Raw genomic sequence first — 25075 nt, 5'->3', positions numbered from 1 at the left:
GAAGTTTTCCTATCTGCCGGGGTTTATATACTGATTGGTGAGACTACTTGTCGGGATGTTCTGAAGACCTGCTCGCTAGGCTACGCACGGAGGACTTCAGTTCCTCACGGGCCTCGCGCCCGCCTAGGGGAAAGTCCCCGGACCGCCGGCAGAGAGTGCCGGGCGCTGCCGCGCCCCCGCCCGCCGCCGCCTCACGCTACTCTCCGCCGAGACGCCCGCGGGCCGAGCGGGTGAGCGCGGGGCGGGCTCTCGTCACGGCCACAGACACGCAGGTAGCGCGGCGGCCGCGCCAACAGAACGGGGCTCACTCTCAGGCCATCCTGTTTTTGCCGGTGGGTGTTCCGTAGCGGCGCATCCCACATGACAGCTGAAGGCTGTGGTGGTGCCTCCCACATCCCACAGCCGTGCGCGGGCACAGCAAAGCGCGTGAAGGGGACACGCTGCTTCCCGCGCTGTGGCGGTCCCGCACCGCCCTCCTGCTCATACCCGCTAGACTTCAGGTGCCTCCTTGCAGAGTCGTTTTGTTCGGAAAACACATTTGAGATCACCGAGTTCAAACTTTGGACCGAACGCCATCTTGTCAACCTGACCATGGCACTAAGTGCCATATCGTCTTTCCTTAAAAACCTTCAGGGACGGTGACTCCACCGCCTCCCTGGGCAGCCTGTTCCAGTGCTTGGCAATCCTTTCTGTGAAGAAATTCCTCCTCATGTCCAACCCGAACAAATTGAACTGGGGAGGCACTTCGGGTGGAGCACTTGCCTGCCTGCGAAGGCTTTCCCTCCTTCCCTGCTCCAGGAGGTGGGAAGAGGCCAGGTGGAAGTACTCTGCCGCGGGCACTCGCACCAGCGTTGGTTGGTGGTGCACCAGCACAGGAGGGCTCGGTGGGTGTCTGAGCATCTGCACAAAGGCTGACACAGCGCCGAGTACGAACCACACTCTTCCAGCACAGCGGCCGCTTACCCGGGCTGTGCTGTGCTGTGCTGTGCTGTGCTGTGCTGTGCTGTGCGGGGCCTACCTATCCCCGGGATTCCCTGCTCCACCTTCTCTGCAGACAAGGCCAGTGCGTGCCACCAGTGTTATTTGCCCACTTTAATTAGATTGTCATACTTTAACTCCCAGGTATTAGCTATGCAAGAGGCTGCTGCCCTGCTGATAAACTGAATTAATTTCATAGGCAGTGCCACTCTTACCTCTGGTATGTCAAGCAAATAGCACATCATCATTCTCAACTGTGGAATAAAGCCCTCTGCTGCACTACAGTCATGCCTGGGTATAAAACACGACAGAAGAGCACTGGAAGAGATCCCCCAAATGACATAAAATTCGGACATTTTAGGCCCAAAATAAATGGTTTATTGACTTACCCAAATTATCTTTGTTACCTTACCCTAAAAGCTCCCAAGTGGCCCAGAGACAATGCTTCCTTCTGGCTCATTGTGTCTTGGTATTTTTGAAGTTCCTGTGGCAAGCCCAGGTCTGCTAAACAGTGTCTTTCTCTTTGGTTGAGCCTCAGACATGTGGCCTATATGCAGGCACAGTACAGCTTCTGAACCCTGTTAGTTTCCAACACCTGCTCTTCCTCTTCCAGCAACATCTTCATGGTGACCTCTTTCCAGCCATGTCAGAGCCCACACTAGGCAGAAAAGACAAATGTGCAGAGCGAGGAGCACCTCTGCAGAACTGGTGGTGGCAGCTCTGACTGCCTCACATGAGAGCCCTGAAAGGGTGCACAAGGGGCTCAGAAAACACCTGGCTTGAGCTGTTATTTTGCTGTCTTAGCCACTTGAACTACTTGAGTGTTTTTATTTTCTCCTGTGATCCTGCATGTGATCACATATATGTATGTGGGGAAAGAGAGATTTCAAATTAAAATAACTATCACAGAACCCATCCCCAAAGAAACAACTAAACTGGCATACAGCTCTGTGAAGTCTTGTTTTTTTGGCTGAGAAACTGTGGCAAAGTCTCAGTGTCCCAGCTGCATCTACTAGAAGGACATATCTAAAGCTCTATTAAGCACCTGTTATGCAGGCTGAAGACCACAGCCAAACCTGTGGAGACAACCCAAAGCTTGTGCAGTGACTGACCAAACCTGTGGAGACAACCCAAAGCTTGTGCAGTGACTGATGTGTGCTTGTTTTTCTTTTTTGGCCCTAAATTTTCACTATACTACCTCAATGATTTTAACTGGTTCCATGCATGTGTGAACAAAATGGTCTCATTTGTAGTTTATGGTAGATGCTGGTCTTCAGATGTGTTAGTTGGAGAGAATATGTCAAACATCAAACTTCTTTTGCCTATACATTAAACTAAGCTGACACAACATGGTCTAGTGGTCCAGAGACTCAGGGGAAAAAAGCACACACTGAAAGAATCTTGATTCTGTCTCTCTCTTTCACTGGGCAGATCTGTTCCCCAGCTTGTAAGTTGCAAAATATAGAGAAAATAAAAGCAGTATCTGTATTTTTAAATGTTTTTTTAAGCTAGATACTCATTTTTACAATTTTTTTTGCATAACGTATAATATGCCACGCTCTTTGTTAGGTAACAACAACTAACTTGTGTTTGTGTTTATGTATTCTAGATGGTTCTGTTAGTTGCCACTGCCACAGCAAAGGTACTGCCATTAGGTAGGTTAAACATTTCTAAGAAAATGCTGTTATTAAATCTGCTGTGACGAAGCATCAATTTTTAGCCTGTCATTAATTAATATTTACTCACAGACAAGCATTTAGGAAAACAGGTTTTATGTTGATACCTGGTACCAGTTTCAAACATGTTATAGGCTAATTATGAAAATGGTGCATGATAACTTCTGAGCACTACTGCCTGTTCCTAAGGTAATGGAAGACTGAGTTACAGTGGTTAGCAGCTATGTATTTTCCTCCTCTAGTAACATTCCTGCAACTAGAAAAACATTATGCAGCTCCATCATCTGAGCCTGCAGCCCTTTAAAGTTTTCATTGCCACTGGTGGTCAAGCAACATTAACTGTTAAGCCCAAGCGGGCTGCAAAAGGACTTCTTCTCAATACAAGAGATTAATCACATTGGACAAAACATATTTTGTCACTAGTAAGAAAACTTATCTCACCAGTGGATTTACTAAATATTCTGATGTTTTACATTTTACATTTCAAATCCTCCAATGTGTAGCCTGGAGAAGAGACAGCTGAGAGAGGATCTTATCAATGTTTATAAGTATCCAAAAGAAAGGGGTCAAGAGGATGGAGCCAGGCTCTTCTAGGTGGTACCAAGAAATAGGAGAAGAAGCAACATGCAGAAATCGATATATAGGAAGTTCCACCTGAATACAAGGAAGAAATTCTTAATTGTGCAGGTAACCAAACACCAGAACAGATTGTCCAGAGAAGTTGTAGAGTCTCCATCTCTAGAGAGGTTCAAAAGCTGTCTGGACACAACCTGTGCAATCAGCAATGTGCTCAGGGGACCCAGCCTGATCAGGGAAATTGGACCAGATGACTCACTATGGTGCCTTCCAGCTTCACCTATTCTGTTATTCTGTGATTTTAACTGCAGCTAAATTCTATGTTCAGTCAGATGCTGCCTATATTTTGACAGCGATCTTTCAGCCTAAAGCCTCCTTTCGTTTGGAGTAAATGCCACATTTCTCATTATTTTGGGGAAGAGGATGTTTGAGAGGCAAGAATCTATTAATCTTGTTTTACCATTCATTTTTCTCACAACTACAACTGAATAATAAAGCAAACATAAACTCTCTCTGTTTTTGGGAAAAAAAAACAAAACACTGTACATTGATCATATCATAGTAAGAAAGGATAATACTACTTTTTGGTTACGTGGAATAAGTGATGGCACTGAAAAATTTGCTTAGCAGAAGCACCACTAGAAAACCCCTAATGTGGGTGATTTGGTGCTACAGGATTATTTTGAAGATATGAAATTACTCTCTAGTGCTATTTCTGGTGACTTTTCAGTTGCACTAGAAATTGATCATTTTTACTAGGTTAGAATAAGCAGATTCCAAAGGAGAAAAAAATCCACACTAGAAATGAAATAAAATGAGGCTTCCTCCTGTTTGTTGCAGTTTTAATTACATATGCCAAAACTCTGTCCAAGTTTTCAGGGGGATTCATAAATGGTAATCATAGGCATGTAATTACCCCATTTTTGAATACAGAGTGGAATTTATTTCACTGACATCTGTGACAAGAGACCTGGGCTCCCCTTACAGTCAATGGAGACATTTTTAGAGCAAGACCTATTTATACTAAGATTCTTTCTCATTCTGCATATTTAGCTGAATGACTCCCACCTTTATTTCCTGAGCTGGAAAGAAAAATTAACATCTGCATATGGGAGAGTATTATGAATGTCTTAAACTATCACCTGCTGAAACTTTCTGCAGGTGCACTGCCTGTACTCATTTCATAATCTTGATTACAAAGGTGCATTTGTGTATATTTGTTCTTCACAAAAGGAAGAAGTAAGAATGTGTCTTTCACATGACCTGTGCCAAGAAGCAAAATCACAGAAATGGAGCATCCGTGACAGTAGGTACCTCAGGTAAGAACACAGAAAAAAATCCTTTCTTTATTATGTGCAAAAGGGTATTGGTTCTTTTCCCTTAAATTCGTGTGGATTCTTCCATTTACTGGAATGAAAGGGGACCAGGTTTCAGGGCTGAGGTAAGACAGGAAAGATGGTTAGGTTTGCAGTAAGAATACCTTGTTACCGTTTCTAAGGGCTTCCCTAAACATCATCTGCACGCCTCCTGAGGTTTTTCATGTGGTGATTAGTTCTAGAGCTGGAAACCAAATCCACTGATCATTTCTGCTTTATAACAGTAGCTCAGGAGGAAGAGTTACTGTCTGAAAGCAGTTTCCTGGAGAGAAAGACAGAGAAGTGTTACTTCGGACACAAGTATGCTCTGATGAAAGCAGTGAAGTCATAAATAAGTGAATTTCTTAACATGTCCTGCTTTGGGCCTACCAATTTCTCAAAACACTTTTTGCTGTGGCACTAGAGTATGGAAACTGAATATAGCATGCAAACTGAATGTGAAGAACTGTATAAAAAACAAAACAAAACAAACAAACAAAAAACCCCCCCAACAACAAATATTGCAAAACAAAGCACGGAGTAAACTTAGTCTGCATTTTTTATTCCCCTTTTCAGTCTGCTCATGGTGAAATAAGCAGAACCTATCTGCTTAAAGAAAAGAGTAGCAGGATATTGTGGCTTCCCTCTTTCCCATGTTAATACAAGTCAACTGGTTACTAAGTTGGGTTCAGGAAGATATTTTCTTTTGTAGCATATTGGCAGAAAACAGAGTAGATATTGTGGATGAGGAAGAACATACATCTCCTGATAAGTGCAGGATATTTGTTACTTGGTACTAGAAAGCTCTTTGGTGTTGTTGAGGATGAACCTAATGGGGAAAAAAAGCACATACCAACATTTTCAGGAAATCTACTGTTTAGTTTATCATCTTATTGAAATTATTTGATGTCAGCCCATGTCTTATTTTTAAGTATTCTACACTTGTGTAAATGAAAGGGAAAAACAGTAATAGTTGAATTCATGTGATTTGTGTTCCACCAGATAAATCAAGCCTAATATTTAAGGAAAAAAAAAAGTCAATGTCTGGCATTACAGGGAGGTATTTTATTTTTTTTTTTTTGGATGACCTGATGTTAGAGAACCTTTTGAGAATAGCTTACCTGGTCAAACATAGTAGTATCTCTGGCAAGGATAGCCTCTTCCCAGAATATTGCCTGTACAGAACTCTGCTGTGGCCTATAGCTTCCTTCAGCTGACTCTTAAGAAGCCCATCTGGCTTGTAATCATTCTTTTTTTAATCTGTTTATTTTTGCAGTATCGCATATAATTCTTCATCCGTTTCATCCCATGGAAGCCAGAGAAGCATTTCTGACAGGAAATATGTATCATCAAAAAGCAGTTCTTTTGCTTAAAAGAAATACCTTGTTGTCATCCTTTGACCATTTCTACCAAATGCTAAGAAAATCTTTCACAGTTACAACCCCCTATGGACTTGTCCTCATGAAAAATGCTGCTTTTCTTTTCCTACAGCCTGAAACACTTCCTGGCTTATCAATAGAAAGTGAGGAAAAAAACCAACCAAACCAAACAAAAAACCCAAACCAAACTGAATCAAACCAAAAAGACCCAAACCAAACTGAATCAATAAAACAAACAAACAAAAAAACCCAAAAACCAAAACAGAGCAAAACAAACAAACAAACAACAAAACCCCAACAGAAAACCCCAAACTAAACCAAAATGCAAACAAAAAAAAACCCTAACAAACTTGTCTATTATTATGTGAAACAGGACAGGAATCATCTGTGTTTTGAGGATGTAAAATCAGGATTATGGAAGGTGAGAAGAAAAACTCCCATTGCAGAAAATAAGAGTTGGATTAAATCTCTGGAAATACTTTTATCATAGTAAAATCTGTAATATAATGAAATAATCTTTCACAAAAAGAAGGGAAATACTCTGGTTGGGACTTTAAAAACCTATACTGGTAAATTATAAAGAAACAAAACTGTTGGAATCTATTCTCCATGAAAACTGGGATTAGTTTAGAGATACAGAAATAAATTTAAATAAACTGGATATTTCTGTATTACTTACCTTTGGTGGACAACTACTGAGATACGATTGATGCAGTACACCCGTGTATGTCAACCTCAAGTTGACAATTTCCCACTTAGCAGAGAGGGTTGGTGGAAACACATGATTGTTCTGCCTGTACCTCTCTACAATTAGCAAGGTTTTGCTCTACCATGCCTCTTCCTATTTCCAGATTATTCTCACATACAGTGAAAGAAGGAACATAGTAGGGTCTCAGAGCTATCTATCAACCTCCAAACTTGAGCCAATTATATCAAAATTCTCCTGTGCTCGCTCCTAGCCATTTTGAGGCATGAGCAAAGCAGAGAATTCAATCTGCTCTACATGCTTTCCCTTTCCCTGAGGCTTCAAACATGCAGCAAACTAAGACTTCTTTTTCCAAGGGAAATATGGTCCAGTGCCACTGCTGCCTTCTTAAGGTTCCTCAAAATTTAAATTTTTACTTTAGTGTTTGAAAGCAGCAGAGAACACTTAAATTCAGATATTATTAGCTCTTCTCTGCTGTACCTTAGATACTGTTTCCCCCATAGTGACAAACAGCAAGCTTTTAGCACAAAAACTACCTATAACAAATGTTATGAATTATTTTCTTGGCTATTTCTTTACTGATAGTGCATGCACAGTTTCTTGTGAGAAAAAAAATGTTATGCCAAAATGTTTGGTTTAAATTCATATTTAATAGTAATTAGCATTTAATTTTAAATATCATGTTGATTTTGAATTAACATTTTTGCTTAATTTTTTCTGCTCTGTAGGGGAAATCTCCTGTTTTTTAGCTTTATTTCTTCATGAGATGGCAGAATGTTATACCCACTCAAACTCTATAAGCTCTATAGTACTTACTCCCAAAGGAGCCAACACCTTTCTCAAGAATATTGTATCAATCATATTAATCCAGGTTCCTTTCTCTGGCATACAGGTAGCACTTTTTGCCTGTACAGTGAGTGTTATCTGTTAATATTATATAAAAAAAAAATCAATCTTCAATTACTTCAGTTACTCAGAAGTGACAGCAATGAATGCTGCACAGTAAAGTTTCAGTTAGTGTCGATGGAAACCAAGGTAACCACATCATTGCCACTTTATAAATCTATTTGTGCAAAAGTGAGACAAGTAGAGAAAAATTATTGGAGGCTTCATTAACCTGAGCTGTAACAGTGCACAAAAAAAAAAGCAGCATCTGTTTTTACAGGTGTTACACTGTAAATTAAAACCGTTCATTTTAACATGAAGGTGCCCTCTTAAGAACATGAAGACACAGAATTACAGACTTCCTGTTTTTTTGGCCAGAGTGACATCAGTGTAGTGAAGGATGTTTTGAAAGTACTGCCTGCAACTTTGTTTTCTTTAATTTTTACGACCTTGCCAACACATTGCTGACTTGGGCAAAGCTGACTGACTGCAGCTACAATTACTCAACAGCTTGGACACAGACATATGAAAATCCCTGCCGTGTAGAACACCTTCTTAGCGGCTGTGTGACTTGGAAGTTAGGAATGTTTAAATAGTTCTGTGAACGAGGGTCCTGAGAAAATAACACTTGCAGACTGCCATCATGTGAGACACTAATTTTCCTGTAGGACTAGCCATGGAGCTATTTGGCACAGACCACACAGAGACTGAATCACAGGAAAAAAGGAGTCTGGATGGGATCCTTGGGAAGCCACCAAAGCAGAGCCAGCTTCACAGCCAGATCAGGTTGTGTCAGGCCTCATCCAGTAAGGCTCAAAGAAATATCCAAGGATGGAGATGATGCAATTTCTCTGGGCAACCTGTGCTGCTGTTCCACCACTGCTCCAGATCCTGAAAGACCATCTGCAGGGTTAGTGTGGGTACTGTTTTAGTGCTGGCTACTTAACCAGAGGTAGGAATGTAAGACAGAAGGGGGTCTGGGGATTTGAATTTATTTCTTCTTATCAATTTTATTCCTGAATTCAATAATCTCTGATTGGTTTTTGTTTGTTTGTTTTGCTACATTTAGCATATGCATTTTCTCTGGATTTTTTTTCCTGGATGCCTGAAATATAAATGAAGCAATGCAAAATATACAAGTCTCCTCAGGATATTTCAAGACTCGACAAAATAAATTTTATTTTCCTTCTTACCAATTATTATTCATGTAGAAAAGACATCAACGAGAAGATGAAATCTCGATAGTTTAGTATATAGTCAAAAAGTATAATTTAACTCTTTCGTTTCGTATTATAATTGTTGTGGCCAACATTTGATACAAGTTCTGCAACGGGCATTGGAAAGACAGGACACTGTCAAATTTTGGAGATTTGCTATTTGGCGAGTGTCTTTTAAAAGGCCAAAGTTCGTTGATACTGTATTTAAAATACTCTTGAAATTATTTCTCAGGATAAAAGTGTCGCTCAGCTTCCCTAAATACTAGTTCACCACAAACCACCGTTTCCGTTCTTTAAGGATAAATCAGGCGTCTCTCTCACTGCGGGCAGGAGCGCTCCTGCCCGGCTCCGCCGCGGCGCGGAAGCGGCGGAGGTGCCGGGCGCCTTTAAGGGAGGCTCCGCCCCCCCGCGCGCGCTCCCGCCCCTCGCCGCGCGCCGAGCCAACGGGAGCGCGCTCCTGGGGAAGGCGGGAGAATGCGAACCCCTGGCAGCGCCGCCGGCCGCGCCTTATAAGGGCAGGGCCTCGCGCATGCGCCCTCCGCGCAGGGGCGGGGGCGCCAAGCAGGGGTTTCACTCCGGCGGCGGCACCGCGGGAAGGGGCGCGCGACCCGCAGGACCCTGCGGAGGGGCGTCCGCACCTGCCCAGCCCGGCCCAGTCCGGCCCGGCCCGGCGAGCGCTCACCGTCCCCCGGGTGCAGTCCGCCCGAGGGCAACGGGGCGGCGGCAGAAGGAGGAGAAGAAGACGGAGAAGGGAGCGGGGCCGCCGCAAGGACCCCGCGCCCGGTGCGGGCGGCGCGGCGGCGGCGGATGTGCTGCTGGCGCGGGGGGATGATGCTGGCGGGGCCACAGCTGGTGGCGGGGCCGGCGGCGCCGGGCGGGGAGCGGGCCCGGTTGCTCTCGCTCTACGTGCAGGACTACCTGGAGTGCGTGGAATCGCTGCCGCTGGACATCCAGCGCAACGCCTCGCTGCTGCGGGAGATGGACACGCAGTGCCAAGGTGGGCGCCGCCGCGGGGCACCGGGCGGCGGGGAAAGAGAGGAAAGGGGACGGCCTCCGACCTGCCGCACATGCGCCCGGCGCGGAGGAGCCGGGGCCTGGCTGAAACCCTCCTGGGGCCCCGCGGGGCTGAGCCTGCGGGGGCGCGGGGCCCTCGGCGTCCGGTCCATCTCGGGGAAGGCCGCCCGCCTCGGGGCCGGAGGGGCCGCGCTTCCTGGCGCTAGGCCCCGGCTCCGCCGTGTGGGGCCGCTCCCGCCCCGCTCCGCCCCGCCGGGCAGCCCTGCTGCCCGAACCGGCGGCGGTGCCGCTGGAAGTGGGGTGCGGAAATCGGCCTCCCCGCAGCTCCTCCCGCCGTGCGGAGCCGGGGGGCGGTGTCCCGGCGGAGCCCAGTGCCCGTCCCACGGTGGACCGCACGGTGGGGGCGGGGATACGTAAAGCGCCAGCAGCGTTCCGTTGGGTCGTGGAGGGAGGCTCTGGAGCGGGAACTTGCCCTAAACCTCATCGAAAGGAATGACCCAAGCCTTCCTTCGGAAGGGAAGTTCAATGCCGATTAAAGACCTTGCGCCCCGCGGAGTTTGCGGGGCGCGTCGGTGCTCGGCGGCTGCCAGCCGGCCCCTGCCATGAGGCAGGAATTTGAGCCTGTGGAATCGGCGCTGGAGCCGCATCTCCCTCCTTCGGCGTGGGCAGGAGGGGACCGCGGGAACTGTCAAGGCCTCTTAGACGTTGAAGGGCCACTTCAGGAGGCAACTGTTGTGAAGGGATTCTTTCAATTATCTTTCTAATTACCCGAGAAGACACATAAGAACAGGCTTTTGTAAATTGCCTGGGATTTTAAAGTTTAAATGGCAAATACTTGCCTGCAGCATTTTGAATTCCTAGTCAAGGCTGGCTCTTTACCTCCTGATCCGTGCTGACTAGCCAGCACTCCTCAGCCTTTAATAGATTAAATATTTTTTTAGACTGTATCTCCTTTGTGTATTTATCCAGCCACTAATACGATACTGGACCATATAAGAGGCTTGTTGCTAGTTTTAACCGAAGCATTTAACTGTATTAAAAAAAAATAGCAATGACAAAAAGTCTTCAAAACTCTAAAAACGGGATAAAAATATTTTAGACCCAAGTCTGAAAATGTAAAAGCAATGCTGTATTATTTCAGCTGATTTAAAAAGTAGTGATGGTCTATGAAGTAAGGAAAAAGTCACTCCTGTGCTTAGAAAACAAATCGTTTTAGCTTTTATTAGCTCCACCAAACTTAATCAGATTATCTGTAATGAACACTTGGCCCTGGTTCGGGTTGGAGTTTTTTGTTTGTGGTTTTTTTGTGTTTTTTGTTTCTTTTAAACAGAGTTTTTAGAGCTGTTTATTAGGGTGTATGAATGCCTTGCCTAATCTTTGGGGATTCACAAGAAGTTTGGTAAACTTCTATCTTTGTCAATCCAAAACTTGTTTGCTCTCTTTAGTGGATGTTTATCCATGTAATATTCAGCATATCTTCACAGGCTGCATCCATCCAGGCAATAACCGATGTAGGATGAATGTTGTTCTCTGTCACAGTGTGAATGAGCGAACAGCTATTGTTTGTGAATGGTCCTGGGTAGGGCGTTCCCAATATAGGAAATCTACGGAACTGTACCTACACTCCTGCCTCCAAAAAAAGAAGTCTGGGTGGGTGATAATGTGGCTGTACTATATTGTACTCTGGTTATGCCTTTTGTGTTCAACACCATACAAAGTACCCTACTCCATGCTTTTTCAGGAGCTGAGAGTAAGATTTTTAAAAATTTTATTTCTCTTGCCAGGGCAACAGGCAAGTGATGCAGCTGTAGGTACAGGGAAATAAGCCTTTGGTTTAAATGGTAGCTGGAAGGCTGATATTGAGAAAATACAGGTTGAGTTAGTGGACAGGCAGAGTAATGATTTTTATCTCACCTTAGTGAAAGTCTGGAACAGAACAAAATGCAGTTAGCTCCTGTTGTCATACAGGTTTCAGAATTTATAGTAAAAAGCAGCTGTTCATGCTTGAGCTACTGTTCTAAGATATCAGCAGGGAAAAAAAATACTAGGAATGATGTTGAGATAACAAGCTTGAATCATTTCACAACAGTGCAGACAAATTATTTTCAAATGAAAGCAAATTATTTAAATGCGGGTCTTTAGGAAGAGGTAGATTGTAGTACATAGCGTTTGCTTTTAGGAGTAAATTGTTTAGTACCATTTATAAACTGCCTTACCTGCTCAAATAAAATCCTAAGTTCTGACTGAACCAGTACTATACCTAGCATTGTACATCAAGTTTCCCTGTCAGTTTTATTAATTATTTCCTTCCCTGTCTGGAGTTTCTCTATCCTTTATGTGTAGATCTATTGCAACATTTGGCTTGGAAAATATTTTAAAATCCAGCAATATAGTACAGCAGAGTACAGACTAAGACTGATTTATAAGGCATTTATTGATTCCATATTTAGGTTCATTAAACTTGCTTCTTAGAACTAAATTTAATGAAAGATTCACAGCAACTCATGCAGTTATTTTGCGTGACTTGGAGGAGGGAAAGCGTGGAAATCAAACTGTGAGCCACTCATTTACTAGTTGCTTAAAAATACCCTATGACTAAAGAGAAGGTCACCTATTCTGCAACTCTGATTTAAAATGAAGCTTGCTGTAATTTGCTTTAGTAATAGGAAAAGTATTTTGAGGGGTATAAGTTGATTTTCATCCTGATTGTAAATTTGTTATTATGTAACTTCAGTTCTCATATTCCTTTTATAACTATGGCTACTTGAAAATGTAATGAATAAGAGGGAAAGGCAGAAGACGTGCATAAACTAATTCTGGAGTGTTATATATCATGATATGTGACATATGATATATGCATTTCAGGATTCGTTGTGTGACGAAATAAGCTGCTGCTTTGGGTTTTGGCCAGGGTTTTGGATTTACTGTGTTAAGGACTCTTGAGAGAAATTCCTCCTGTTTCAGATGGAAGGAGTATCTGGATTATCCATGCCTCAACAACTATAGTGTCCCCTCTCTTGTGTTATCTGTTTTTTTCCAATGGCTAAAATAAGCTCGTTCTTTCTTAGAACCTGAGAATTTTTTCTTGAAACAGATAGTGACCTTAAACACTGATTTGATGACCACATGCACTTGAATGATTGAACCCAATCTAACCCACTAGGGTATACTATAATTAAGATTTGTAGTATTTCTTATCAGTTAGAAATATATTTCTGTTTTCCAGAGTATGTTTCATCTTGTGTAATTATTCCTATGCTTATCTTTATTTTATAGAAGCGTTAAAAGAAATAGATGATGTCTATGAAAAATATAAGTCAGAAAACGATCCTGTTCAGAAGAAGCGCTTGCAGCAGCATCTTCAGCGTGCATTAATCAACAGTCAAGAACTTGGAGATGAAAAAATTCAAATAGTTACTCAGATGCTAGAACTGGTAGAGAATCGAGCCCGTCAAATGGAAACACACTCTCAGTGTTTTCAAGATATGTCTGAGAATGAAAAGCCTCTAGAAAAGGCCAAGATGGAGTCCTGCCAGCCAGAGAGATCCTCCCGCAGGCCTCGTCGCCAGCGAACCAGTGAAAGCCGTGACCTGTGTCACATAGCAAATGGTATTGATGACTGCGATGACCAGCCACCTAAGGAGAAAAGATCAAAATCTTCCAAGAAGAAAAAACGCTCCAAAGCCAAACAGGAGAGAGAGGTTTCACCTGTAGAATTTGCAATTGATCCCAATGAACCAACGTACTGCTTATGCAACCAAGTGTCTTATGGTGAAATGATAGGATGTGACAATGAACAGTGCCCTATTGAGTGGTTCCACTTTTCCTGTGTTGGACTCACGTACAAACCAAAGGGGAAATGGTATTGCCCCAAGTGCAGAGGAGACAATGAGAAAACAATGGACAAATGTACTGACAAATCAAAAAAGGATAGGAGATCGAGGTAGTGAAAGCAATTTATGTTTTAAAGAGTTGCTCCTTTTATATTAAAAAGTTTCATTTCCAGAGAACATTGTTATAGGAAATGCATAAGACTATGCAATAATTTTTAATCTATAATATTAATGGAGTATTAAAAGCTGTTATACCTTCTGTGATCTTTAACTTTCTGCACTGAATAACCAAATAATTGAAACAGGGTGGCTTCAGACCTTTCACAGAAGACATTACAAGCAGATGGCGCTTGGTTTCAATTTAACCCCATTAGTATTTTAAAATACCTTGTGAATCCTGAAATAATGGTGGTGGGAAAGATACTGAAGAACTTTTCATGTTATGGTAAAGGGGTTGGAAGGCCTCACATCTCTGCTAGCATCTTAACAACTGAGTTTGTTCTTTATCCCAGGTTTTACATTTTCAGTTTTTGTGTTAATATCACACATTTGGAGTTAGGGGTTTTGAATTCAGCTGTAACTGTAAAAGTCTTCCGAGCTAGAAGCAGACCTCTCCAGTGACTTTCATATGACCAGTATGTTATTGCAAGGAAGAAAATACCACTAACTTAATATTTTCTTTTTTTGCCAACATTAAACTCTTGTCTTTGTGACTATACTTGGGAGTCAGTTTTTGGGTATGATATAATTATGGTGTATACTCAGTTTTTGATAATAGGTTTTGTCAAGCATCCTGATACAGTCTTTATGGTCATTTAACATGATCTCTCTGTAAGCCTTGAAGTGGTAGAAGGATCCCTTGAGAGGGGATTTTAACATTTCAGCAAACAGGAACTGGAAATGTCATGGACTCTTAATTGTAATCAATCTGTAGAGAGCTGACACATGTATGGTATTTCTCTGGGGTGTAGACTTTGCCCTTCCTTAACTAGTATTTGTGTGCGCATGTCGCCAGACCTGTATTTAGGCAACAGCACCGAAGTTCCTGGACTTGGGCAACTACCTAAAAAGCCTGAAGGCAAAAGCTTTCAATGAAAAGTTGATAACTAAAAAAAAAAAAAAACAAAAGCATGCATGGTGCAGAGCCAATAGACAAATCCCAGCAGGTTTCTGACATGCAATCTAAGAGCATTTTCCTGAAGTATGTTGGTAGTATCTAAACACTACTTGGGTGGTAGTTAACAGTGAACTTCCTCACCCCCGTGTCTTAAAAGAGGTGAAGAAAAGATGAAAACAGCTGTTGCTGCTCTTTTGCAATGGGAGATGCTGATGGAGAAGTGAGGGGAGGGTACCAAAGCTCAGTCCTAGGGTTCCTGCTTAGCAGTGCTCTTGAGACTGGAATTGGGGTGGGCTTGGCAAGGCAGGCAGCAGCTCTGCAGGGCTGGCTGTGGGGTTGCCTGTGGGTGGGCTGCAAGTGCTCAGAAGTCTCTGTAGGTCTTTGTCCCTTGCTGCTAAGGTTTCTCTTGAGAGTACAGAGGGAAAAGTGGCACCAGCTCTGACCAAGCCCGATTAGAAAGCAGTTGTGCTGAGTTGAGAGCGGCCCAGAAGGCAGGCAGATGAGCAAAAGCAAGCTGGGATGGATAAATGCCATCAGAAGTCCTTCCTGCATCTCCACTAGAGGGCCGTGCCAGCTGGGGCTCGAGGGTGGAATGTGCTGTGCAGGGCACAAAGCCTCGGTGCTGTCAGACCAGATGGTACAAATCAATGCACAGCATGCTCAGTATTATAAGGTAGGTAACATACCAAGCCTGTTTCTTCAGGTATTATCTGATTCCTTAGCAGGATTGAGCATTTGCAAGTAGCTAGCATGTACCAGGGGAGTGTAAAGGCAGCGGTTTGAATTTTTGCTTTAAAATGGTAGGTTTATGAAGTGGAGTAAGTGCTCCATTGGGAGACCCATGTCACAGTAAGTAAACAACTCCTGCAGGAGACTCCTGTAAGAGCTCTGACCACCAGTAGAGTAGGATGCAGGGTAAAACTTATTCCTTCCTTGCTTTCCAGGCCTACTGGCTGATCTCAGGTTGCAAAAATAGCCTTGAGGGGCTGGATCATATCTATTGTCAATAGAGAATGATCAATAGCTGGATCATGGACAATGATCAGACCAGCTGTTGGAGATAAGTGGCAGTAAGTTGTCTTCTGAACATTTGACTCTTTTTATTTTTATTTGTTATGGCTTAAGGACTCTCAAATTTCCTTCTTGAGAAGATTGATTGGAAGCCTTGGGCTGAGGATTATATGAACATCCAATGTTTACCTAAAATGGACGTGCTCCCTTATTAAAAAACAAACATTGCTTAAGTAAGCACTGAAGTTGCAGAACAAAGTACAAGTGAAGTTGTAACTATTAATGTTACTGATTTATCCGGAAAGTTACCGCTTGAATTTTGAATATTCTTGATAAATCAAGAATACTTCTTTCCAATGCAGAGAGAAAATCTTGGAGCCTTATATAATTGTTCATCTGAAATAATTGCTGAAGTAGGAAGTGTATGTTGGGGTGTTAAAGAAAGAAAATTTTAGATTTTGAAAGTGGTCCAGATAAATATCTTCATTGCAGGGATGCTTTTCTTTTATGCTAATGACTTCTAGTAGTGAATAGGAATTCTCAAGGCTTCCAGTGAAGATACTACTGGAAAATGGCACTTGCTTGGTTTAATACATGAAATTGCTCAAATGTAGCAATAGTTCAGTTTATATTGCAAATGAGCATGCCTAAAATATAGTGGGTGCTTCTGCAATTACTTATTTTAAATGTTCTAGCTAATTTGTTGTTATGACACACATGAGAAAAGATCTGATGTTACCTGGTATTTAGCCTTTCACCGCTTATTTTTAACCAAACCTAAATTATGTGGGTTTCTATCCATTCCCATGGAAGATCAATGGCAATAGCTGAAGATGCACGTAAGATACTAGTATGAAATCAGAAAGGTAAGTAGAGAATTCTTGGGTTGCTTCTTAATGTTGAGTTACTTTTCTTAAAGGGATGAACCTCACTGATGAAGTCAAAATGAAAAGTAAATACTGTTAAACCAGTTCATCTTCAAGATGTGTATTGAGTCTCACGAAGTAAGTCTATCTTCTTGCAAAACAAAAATTTGGAAGTTGATAGAAGTATATATGACTACACAGTTAACTGCTTTCTCTTTTGAAAATGAATGCTGCATCGTAATTCAGCCTAGTTACATCTTGTTTTCTTGTAGCTTTTGAAAAAATGGTGCACTTCTAAGTTTTTTCTTTTTGCTGTTCGGTTTTGAAGTAATGCAAATTCACCAGCAGAAAAAGGTCCCCGCAGGCTATTTAAAAGAAGCTATATTGGAGCAAGAATGTTTCTTGATCACTGTGCTGTGGACTGGTTTAATTAATTTTGATGAAATAAGCTTTAAAGCAAAATACAAATATGCATAAGAGAAAGCATACTGTTTTGAAAGCAAAACAAGAAATGTAATACTTGTCATCTATATTGTAAGGCCATCTTGATATCCGCAGCACTTCTTTATTTAAACTAGTTTTAACTGTATTTCCCTGCCAAGCTTTAACTAATGTACACATCCAGAAAAGGTAATGTGATACTGACAGGTCTTGAAACTGGTTCAGAATAGAAGTAAGGGAAATGCCCCTTTCTTCCCTGAATTTCTGTAAGGGTTTTGTTTCTGATATCCTTTTAGAGCTGAGGATAAAGATGGCATTTCAAAGTTTGAAGACTCTTCATTTAAAAGTCTCTAACTTCAGCTTTAAGGAAACTACTATGGTTTGTCTAAATTCATACTTATCATGAGCTGTTTGGCCACACCAGCAAGTTAAGGGCTTGGAGTTCTTTCTCCCTCTTATCTGCATATATATTTCTTTTATTAAGAGGTCTCATCTCCAGTAACTCTGCAAGTCTTCGATATTGACACCTCAGGCTGAAAAATATACCACAGGTCTTTGCATTTGATCCTCTGAAGTTGATGAGCAGGGATTTCACTCAAACTCACAATTGTTTTCCTGTCCAGTGCTAGTTAGGTAAGACATTTTGCTGTCAGTGGTAAAAACAGATGTTAATGTGCAAGTCTTCAAGTCCCACACTTATATACTGTAGAAGGGAAAAGATGGTGTTTTGTTTTTTTTTCTTGTTATCTTGCCTCTTTTCTAATACATGCCATGAAAGAGTTGAAAAGAGCTTGAAATTCTCTCCTGTGACAATTTTCTGACTACTCTGCAGTCTTTGGAACAGCTTGAGGATTATGCAGTGCCATTACAGCTGGGCAGCAAACAGTTGTATTTAGTGAAAATTCTGGGAATTTTTTCATTTAGCAAAGCTGTCATTTGTTTTTGAATCCAAGTCTCAAGGTCAAGATTTCATCAGAATACTTTCTAATTTTTTTGGTGGGTAGGAGTTCTAAAAGCTCATTTTAAAAAATTCTGTGGTTTTTTCCACCTAGATGTGCATTCTTTTCATTTACCTGGTATAGGGCAAGTTCAGTTTTAAGTGCATGTTTTAACTGCAAGTATTAAATTGAATTGCATTTCTGTTCTGCTGCAGCTGTTATCCAGCATAGCATTAGTGGTTATAGCATGGCCGGTTTTGTACTTCTCAGAGAAATACTTCATGCATTGTATGCTTTTGGGGTTTTTTCTTAAATACACATCAAGGAAGTTATAAGTAGCACAGACATAGATTCAAACTTTAATTTCTGTTTCAAAGGCGTGTTTTTCAGTAGAGAGATTAGTGTGTGCATAGAAGAATAAAATCCTCCCTAAAGCTTTGCTTTCATATACTTACAGAATGCCTCCACTGAAAACAGAAGAACTGGTGAATGAATTTCACTACAGTGATTAGCTGTGCACAGTAGGATTAGAGGAAAATTACAGTTTATAGTTGAAGGAATAGAGGGGAAGAAACTTGGGTACTTTTTTGGGTTGAATGTAGTGTGATTTAAGAATCTGGACAGGAAAAATCCTGATGAAGAGAAGAAAATAGAATGAATTCTAGACCTTTGATACTAACGTTCAGCAGAAAAATTAGGATTAAATCTTGCTCAATTTGAATAAAATTCTATTGAGCAGGGTTCTACCCAGCATACTGATTTCCAGCTTCCTTTGACTAAAGCCTAAAAAAAGATTAAAGCTCCATGGCAACTACTATCTTAACTCCTGACAGCCACAGTATAAATTACATCTTGGAAAAACCTAATACTGAAAAGTTTTATTTAGGTCACCCATCAGGCTAGGAAATGGAAAGCTTGTAGATACCACCACCCCAAACTTGATTTTCTCCCCCTATGGAATCAGTGAGGCAGAGATTTTTGTGGGTGGGAAACTGGATGTATATGCAGTATGAATTAAAATCTGACATGTTTTAGGTGTGTAAACTTGTTTCATACTTTAGGGAGAAGACTGCAATTTACTTGTGACTGTAATCTTCCAGTAAGGAATACAGCAAGGTTTAACTGGGAGTCAACAGCCCAGACAGGGACAACATGAGGTTGTCATAATAGTTTGCATTTGCTGGCAGTGGAAGAATACTGGGCTGGGATTTTTTTTTTTTAGTTTAGGGTTTTTTTGTTTGCTTGGTTGCGCTTTGGTTTTTGTTTGGTTTTTTTTGTTTTGTTTTTGGTCTGGGGGTTTTTTTATTGGTTTGGGGGTTTTGTGTACATTTTTTGGTTGTTTTTTTCTTGTTTGTTTTTAATGGAGAGGGGAGGGAAATGGATGGAGCTTGTGAATTCATTTGCCCACAGGTGTTTCAGTTGTGCCACAGAAGCAGAGTCTCAGACTTGTGTGGAGATACTGCTTTCTTGTTTTTTGAGATTAACAATGCTTAGGTTATCAGCAGTGTGAATGAATATAAGTAGACATTAGAACCTATGGTAAACAACAACAATGCAAGCCCCCAGATTTCTATCTGCATGAAGATTATCTAGTACTGCTGTTTACTTAGTTCCATTTTCTTCTTGGCTATTTTTGACCCTATCCTCTCTGGCCTATGTGAAGAATGGCTTTAATTGTCTGAGGAATGCCTTATTGGATCCATTAAGATTGCCTGGATAGCCTGGTGGGTGACACAGGATCATCAATCCTGCCCTGCAGTGCAGGGACAAAGCAGGGCAGAGGGGGTAGTTTGCATACTCCCTAGCCTGTCAACTGCTGCTGGGCAGACAGAATTATTCCAAGGCTCTTTTAGACCTCATCAGATGGCAAAGTTCAAGTCCTCAATATTATATTTAAAAGGAAAAAAACAGCCATAATTTATCAAATAAAACCAAGATAATATCAAAAATAGATACACACTAGATTTGCACTATTTCATAATATCAAAAATAGATACGCACTAGATTTGCACTATTTCCATTCCAAAATGTAGTAGATTTGCAGCCTACTGCATTCCTACATTATTGCCTATGCAGAAATTTTGTACTGAAAATGTTTAATAGTAACATGCCATATATTACTGGGGAAAGATGAGAAAGAAGTAGTGCCAGTATAATGTTTTATGTGCCTGCAAGTAGGATTGCTTTTGCCTTTTCCTCCAGCAGCTGGAGTTGGATGATCACAGTATAATGTACTTCTTCATAAACTGGATTAATTCTTTGCTCATGTTCAAATGGAACCCAAGCTTTTATCCTGTGACAGATTAACAAGAACATACTCAAATATAGATAAATAAGTAGTAAAGTCTATAAAAAAAAATCTAAATATCTTTTTTCCCCAAGGGTCTAATATTGAGATAACAAACAATTGTCAGTTGAACACAGTGAGTTGTATAAGTTAACCAGTAGAGCTGGGACACAGGAGATAATGTCACATCCACATTGCTTTTGAGAGGGCTTTAAAGTATGGTAAATGATTCTGTATTTCTGAGTACCAGATCATCAGAATTTCTGCATCAGTGAAGAAGTATTTGTATTAATTTCATAAAACTTGGAAATGTGGAATAATAGATGAAGTGATATGGAAACAGACATTTGAGATTTTCTAAATAAAAATACATACTTTGGCTATGACTTTCAGTCCAGTAATCTACAATCTAATGATACTATGCACCAGCATGCCAAATTAATCTACAGTACGATTGCATTTTATGTAGCAATAGAAGGTAGGAATAATTTTGAACCCTTTCACCTCTTACACAGTTAAAATATTTGCAGTAAACTGTAAAGGTACTTCTGGATGATTTTATGTAAAGAACATGCAATAGATTTAGTGATTATCATACCAGGGCTATTGTAGACTCGCCACAAAGCACTGCCAGACCAGGTAAGTTAATAGAGAATGTGTCCACTCAAAACTATGCAACTTTTGGCTGTGCTCACTGTGGGGAGAGTCTTTAATGCATTATCTGATGAAGCTTTACAGCCACAAGACTTTTTTCCTGTAAACATGCTCTGCACTTTTGAAACCTGCTTAAAAATAAAATATGATGTTTTCTTGAAAAGTGATATTTTAAGTATGTAAACTTTTCTTTAGAAAAATCCCAAATGTTTTGTCACACCCTTGTGACTGTTGCCACAGAGACCAAATTGGTTTGGGGGAAGCAGGTCAGACACAGATCTCATATTTAATAAAATATTTTTTGCTCACAGCCCTCTGTCTTGTATTTAATGACTTTTCATCTGTACTTGCTGGCATGAGGTGCAATAGCAGGGAAGAAAGCATCCACAGATTTCAAAGTCTTGACTTTGTGAAGTGTACCAGAGTAGCTGAACTGCAGCTTCAGTTACTTCAGTTTAATTCAGGGAATTAAATTAACTGAAAAGACATTTTAAACTTACTCATCATAATTAAAATCTTGCAGAGTCCTTAGAAGAGGGATGGCCTGACAGTACCCATAAACATTCCTGCATCAATTATGTTGCTGGATGAAGGATTTAAAAAAAAAATCTGCTATTTTTGGAATGCAGCTGCAAGATACAAGTTTATCCAAAAACCTCAGCAGGAAAATGTTATTATTGAGTTAAGGTCATAATAGAATGCTTGCCACTTGGTAAGGCTCCTCCTTGAGCTTTATGGCCTAAGTAAATATGCATATAAAGATACATAAAATGTTTTCCAAATATAGTTGTAGTTTTGCTTTCTACAAAATTAGGCCCAGATTTTAATTGGAATTACCTGATGAATATAAAAATTACATTCTTCCATTCAATTTTTTATAGCTGAAACTAAGTTCCTTAGACTGACTGTGCTTTCAAACACCTTTTACTTTCCCACTTATGTAAACTGATATTTTCAAAGAGCTTGTGCCTTTTCACTCTGCTCCTTTCTCCAAAGGTGGTGTGTAGACATACTCTTCATCAGGTGCTGTATCTCCTATTCAATAGTTTGTGACAGATAAGATTGAGGTGAAATTTTAAATCATGGCCTTGGCAAAATATAGAACCTAGCAGCTTCTGTCTCTGTTCAAAGACTGGCTCTTTAAAAAAAACCTTCAAAGCCCATGAATGCATAATGATGAAACTGGGGAGTTTTTTTGCCTTGAATAGCAAAAACAAGGAGAGACAGTGGCTGCAAACTCCTGAACTAAAGCCAGGTATGCAAATTATGAGTAATGAGAGGGCAGTAAGTTAATTCCCGTAAGAATCTGCTTGTGTTTTCAGCAAAACAGCCACATTTCTACTGAAGGCTTGGTTGCATCCTAACTAAGGTATTCTAACTGAAGTAATCTAACCTAAGGCTCTAAAACATGTCTGATAGAATCCATTAGTTATCATTGGTCACTCCATAGGAAGTATCTGAAATAATAACTGTGGTATTGCTATTTCTGCCATTCTTTTGAATGATGTAGGCAGATATTTAATGAAATACTAGGTGTTTCAGTTGAAGGTGGTACTGATACAAACAACTCTATTTAAATAGACTGTATAATAGTTTTGCCATAGTTTTATTTCAATGTATCATTTCAAGCAGTTCTCTATTTAAACCCCAAATAAAACCCATCAGAGATCACCATGTGAACAGTTCAGCTTGGCAAGATCATGAGATGGTTGACTGGTCTTCTAATAGCTCTAAATAAAAGGCATGCATTACTTCTCTCAGCTGCCTCTCTTTAGTACGGTTCATGCATTAAAAATACTAGATTTCTTCTAAGTCTTACTGTGATATGAATATAGCCACTGGAATCATGTTACCTTCTCCTGGAATCTCACTGGGTAGCTAGGGATGGCTGGCTGCATTTATCACTAAATTTAACTAGATCCCTTAATTTTGTTTTATGCTTGTGCTTTCTTCAGTCTCCCTGTATTGTTTGTGTCACAGTGGTTAGATTTTTCATCTGGAATGGCATGATCATCATCTACTTCAGCTGGGAAAAGAGGGGGTCATTCACAAATAGTCATACCTAAAACTAGAGTGCCATGCACTGTTTGCTAGAGATGGCACAAAACAAAGTCTAATTTCAAATAAATCATGGAACTCCTTACCAACGAGAGCCTAACATTCCTGCTCATTTCCAGTTTAGAAGATGAGAACATAGAAGTAGAAACTAATATATTTGTGTCATTATTTAAAGTAGCAAAAACCTGGCAAGATGACTGACTGTGGTTTTAGCACAGTGAAAGGATGCAAATGAGTGGACAGAAATGACATGGGAGTAATTTTGTTTAAAACAGTAAGTCAAAGTCGTTTCTACAAACGTTATAAATCCTTGACTTAGCAGAAGCACAAAATCTATTAACTTATTCTTTCCATTTCAGGAAGTCACCTTATCAGCATTAGCCAGCTTCCTCATTTTTTCTTTTTGACCGAGTGTCATGGTAGAAGAATTTGATGGTTCCGGAGTGTACCATTCACATAAGGGAAAAAAGGAACATATTCAGGAGTTTACCCATTTTCCATCATGACTCCAAACTCATTTCTCCTGGTGTCATACGTAATTGTCAAGCAGTATATTTCTGGCTCATTTTTCAGTAATTTTTAAATTTAAAATTTAGAAAAATAGTAATTTAAAATGTAGATAAATGTAAATAAATAGTAGATACTAGACAAATAGTGATTTAAAATGTAGATAAACATATCTAGTATTACATTTGATACTAGTCTTAAGGTAGAGCATTTTAATAATTATTTAATATAGTACTATAATTAATGATAAAAACCCCTAGGATATGAAGAGATTGAGATCAACATTGCTAATTTTGTGCCATAGCAAAAAAAAACCCCAAAACACCTGCAGAAACCCACCAAATCTTGTGAGATTAATAAATAGAAATTTTGTTTTCAGATATTGAGTAGTTATATGCTATTTAGCTTAGTAAACCACACTTAAAGGTGGAGGGAGTTCAAACAAACAAGATAGAGGAGAGATACAGAAGACAACAACTTCTACTGATACAACAGAGCCAAGAAATGAGAGGACTGAAGTCAGGAATCCTCAGTAATGTGATAGTTTGCTTTCAAGAGGAAAAGGAAAATCTGTCTAAGTGAAAAGGACAATAATGAATGTCCCTCAGATGGAGCACTGGAAGTTTAAATAAGACACTAGTGAGAAAACAAAACAAAAAAAATGTGCTGTCCAACCATAGTGACAATGAAGTACTGGAATATATTGCTTTGTAAAGTAAAGATCTCCAGTGACAAAGATGCTAGAAGGCAGGCTAGACAATTATTGTGACATCAGTTTAATTGTAACTGATCCTGCTCTTGAACAAGGGAAATGGATTGGATCAGGAGTTCTTGAGCTGTGGGAAGACAGTGACATAACCTTGGAGGCCCAGGTAAAGCTCCAAAAGAATTTATTTTGGTATTTCTCTTTCTTCCAACCTTTTCCATTAGAAGGTCTCTCTGAAAGTCATTGGAAGAATGTTGCACTTACTGTCAGTCAGCAGGACAGGAAGGGAGCAGAGCCATCAGATTCTCCCTACCTAGGGCACATTTTGAGCATTGCCAGTGGCCAGCTGGGGGGACACTTGTTCCATGTTCATTGCATTCCCTCAGCAAAAATGAACCTAACTGTGGTGAAAGTTATGCTACCCCAGCAGCAGAAAGTCCATGGAGGGTGACCCTTCTCTTTCCAGTGAAATTCAGGTCCACTACTGAGGAGCATTTAGAGGCATAGGATGTGAGGAATGGTATAATTTCCCCAGGGCATCAAAACTTCGGTCAGGGAGAGGAAGTTTCTAGTGATACCTGGCAATTCAGGCAGCGGCTGCAGAACACAACTACCCAGGAACAAGATAGCTATTGAACAGAAGTAACACCTACTTGCTGGACTGAAAATAGGGATGCTTGTATACATGAAGGACCTATCCCACTACAGTAGAAAGACAGGCCCAATAATAATAATTTGCAGTACCATTGAAATAAATTACCTCCTAAAAATGATTTTCAGCTCTGCTTTCTATTTGCTGCACCTAATTAATAAATTAATAATGAAGAAATTATATTCTCTGCAGTAATAGAAAATCTGATGTTCAGGTATC

At 40.6% G+C, this 25075-nt stretch overlaps 1 protein-coding gene across 1 annotated transcript; it reads left to right on the top strand.

Moving 5' to 3' along the window:
* Window positions 1–9335: 9335 nt before the first annotated feature.
* Window positions 9336–14271, top strand: ING2 (inhibitor of growth family member 2). Its single transcript, XM_062493591.1, has 2 exons — window positions 9336–9769; window positions 13063–14271. Exons 1-2 carry the CDS (start codon window positions 9580–9582, stop codon window positions 13731–13733), a joined length of 861 nt encoding a protein of 286 aa, XP_062349575.1. The 5' UTR covers window positions 9336–9579; the 3' UTR covers window positions 13734–14271.
* The last annotated feature ends 10804 nt before the right edge of the window (window positions 14272–25075 follow it).

Source organism: Cinclus cinclus, chromosome 5 (assembly GCF_963662255.1).
Source record: "Cinclus cinclus chromosome 5, bCinCin1.1, whole genome shotgun sequence".
Taxonomy (NCBI): Eukaryota; Metazoa; Chordata; class Aves; order Passeriformes; family Cinclidae; genus Cinclus; species Cinclus cinclus.
Note: the sequence above shows the minus strand (reverse complement) of the source record. Positions and strands in the feature narration are given on the sequence as shown.